This window comes from Micromesistius poutassou (genome assembly GCF_964030765.1).
Source record: "Micromesistius poutassou genome assembly, chromosome: 7".
NCBI lineage: Eukaryota > Metazoa > Chordata > Actinopteri > Gadiformes > Gadidae > Micromesistius > Micromesistius poutassou.
In genome coordinates, this window is record NC_140277.1 from 18034014 (window position 1) to 18035647 (window position 1634).

At 52.4% G+C, this 1634-nt stretch overlaps 1 protein-coding gene across 1 annotated transcript in view; it reads left to right on the forward strand.

The window, feature by feature from the left end:
• LOC311350621 (peptide chain release factor 1-like, mitochondrial) overlaps positions 1-1634 on the forward strand; it is a gene marked incomplete at its 3' end in the record, with an annotated part of 3310 nt that overhangs the window by 657 nt on the left and 1019 nt on the right. Inside the window, exons 2-4 of the mRNA XM_084470687.1 lie at positions 447-526; positions 809-913; positions 1140-1218. Of these exons, the coding sequence (XP_084326813.1) occupies positions 447-526; positions 809-913; positions 1140-1218 (264 nt within the window). The remainder of the gene's footprint in view (positions 1-446; positions 527-808; positions 914-1139; positions 1219-1634) is intronic.

Below are 1634 nucleotides of genomic sequence, written 5' to 3' on the forward strand. Positions count from 1 at the left end.
CCATAACTAACCCTAACACTAACCATAACTAACCCTAACCATAACTAACCCTAACACTAACCATAACTAACCCTAACCATAACTAACCCTAACACTAACCCTAACCATAACTAACCCTAACCATAACTAACCCTAACTAACACTAACCCTAACCATAACTAACCCTAACACTAACCATAACTAACCCTAACACTAACCATAACTAACCCTAACACTAACCATAACTAACCCTAACTGTGTTAGGGTTAGTGGTTAGTGGTTAGTAGTTAGTGGTTAGTGGTTAGTAGTTAGTGGTTAGTGGTTAGGGTTAGAAGTTATTGTTTTTTTTGATTGGTAATGATGGACTAGTAATTAACAATAAGTAATGATCGATAAAGGATTGATTAGTAATGATAATCGATCAGTAATAAGCGTTAATAATTGTTAATTATTGATTGATGGTCCAGACGACGACCCGGACATGAGGGCGCTGGCCGCCCTCGAGATCCAACAGGGCCGCCAACACGTCCTGGCTCTACAACACAAGGTACACACACACTCACACTCACACACACACACACACACTCTCTCTCACTCACTCACTCACTCACTCACTCACTCACTCACTCACTCACTCACTCACTCACTCACACACACACACACACACACTCACACCCTCACTCACTCACTCACTCACTCACTCACTCACTCACGCACGCACTCACGCACGCACGCACGCACGCACACACACACACACACTCACTCACTCACTCACTCACTCACTCACTCACTCACTCCCCCCCCCCCCCCCCCTCCCTGTCACCATCAGATCATGGAGCTGCTGGTCCCTGACGAGGAGGAGGATCTCTGTGACCTGGTCCTGGAGGTCACGGCTGGGGTCGGAGGTCAGGAAGCCATGTTGTTCACGGCTGAGGTGAAGGTTTGATGATGATGATGGTGGTGATGGTGGTGGTGATGATGGTGGTGGTGGTGGTAGTGATGGTAGTGGTGGTGATGGTAGTGGTAGTGATGGTTGTGGTGGTGGTGGTGGTAGTGATGGTAGTGGTAGTGATGGTGATGGTAGTGATGGTGGTAGTGATGGTGGTAGTGATGGTGATGGTAGTGATGGTGGTAGTGATGGTCCTCCCTCTGGTCCTCAGGTGTTCCAGATGTACCACGGCCTCAGCACACATCTGGGCTGGAGCTTCGACGTCCTGGAGTACATGAGCAACGACCTAGGTAGGAGAGAGGAGAGAGGAGGGAGGAGAGAGGAGAGAGGAGGGAGGAGAGAGGAGAGAGGAGAGAGGAGGGAGGAGGGAGGAGGGAGGAGAGAGGAGGGAGGAGGGAGGAGGAGGGAGGAGAGAGAGGAGGGAGGAGAGGAGAGAGGAGGAGGAGGAGAGAGGAGGGAGGAGAGAGGAGGGAGGAGGGAGGAGAGAGGAGAGGAGGAGGAGAGAGGAGGGAGGAGAGAGGGAGGAGAGGAGAGGGAGGAGGGAGGAGAGAGGAGGGAGGAGAGAGGAGGGAGGAGAGAGGAGGTAGGAGGGAGGGAGGAGGAGGAGGTAGAGGAGGAGGGAGGAGAGGGAGGAGAGAGGGAGAGAGGAGAGAGGGAGGAGAGAGGAGGGAGGGAGGGAGGAGGAGGGAGAGGGAGGAGGAGAGGA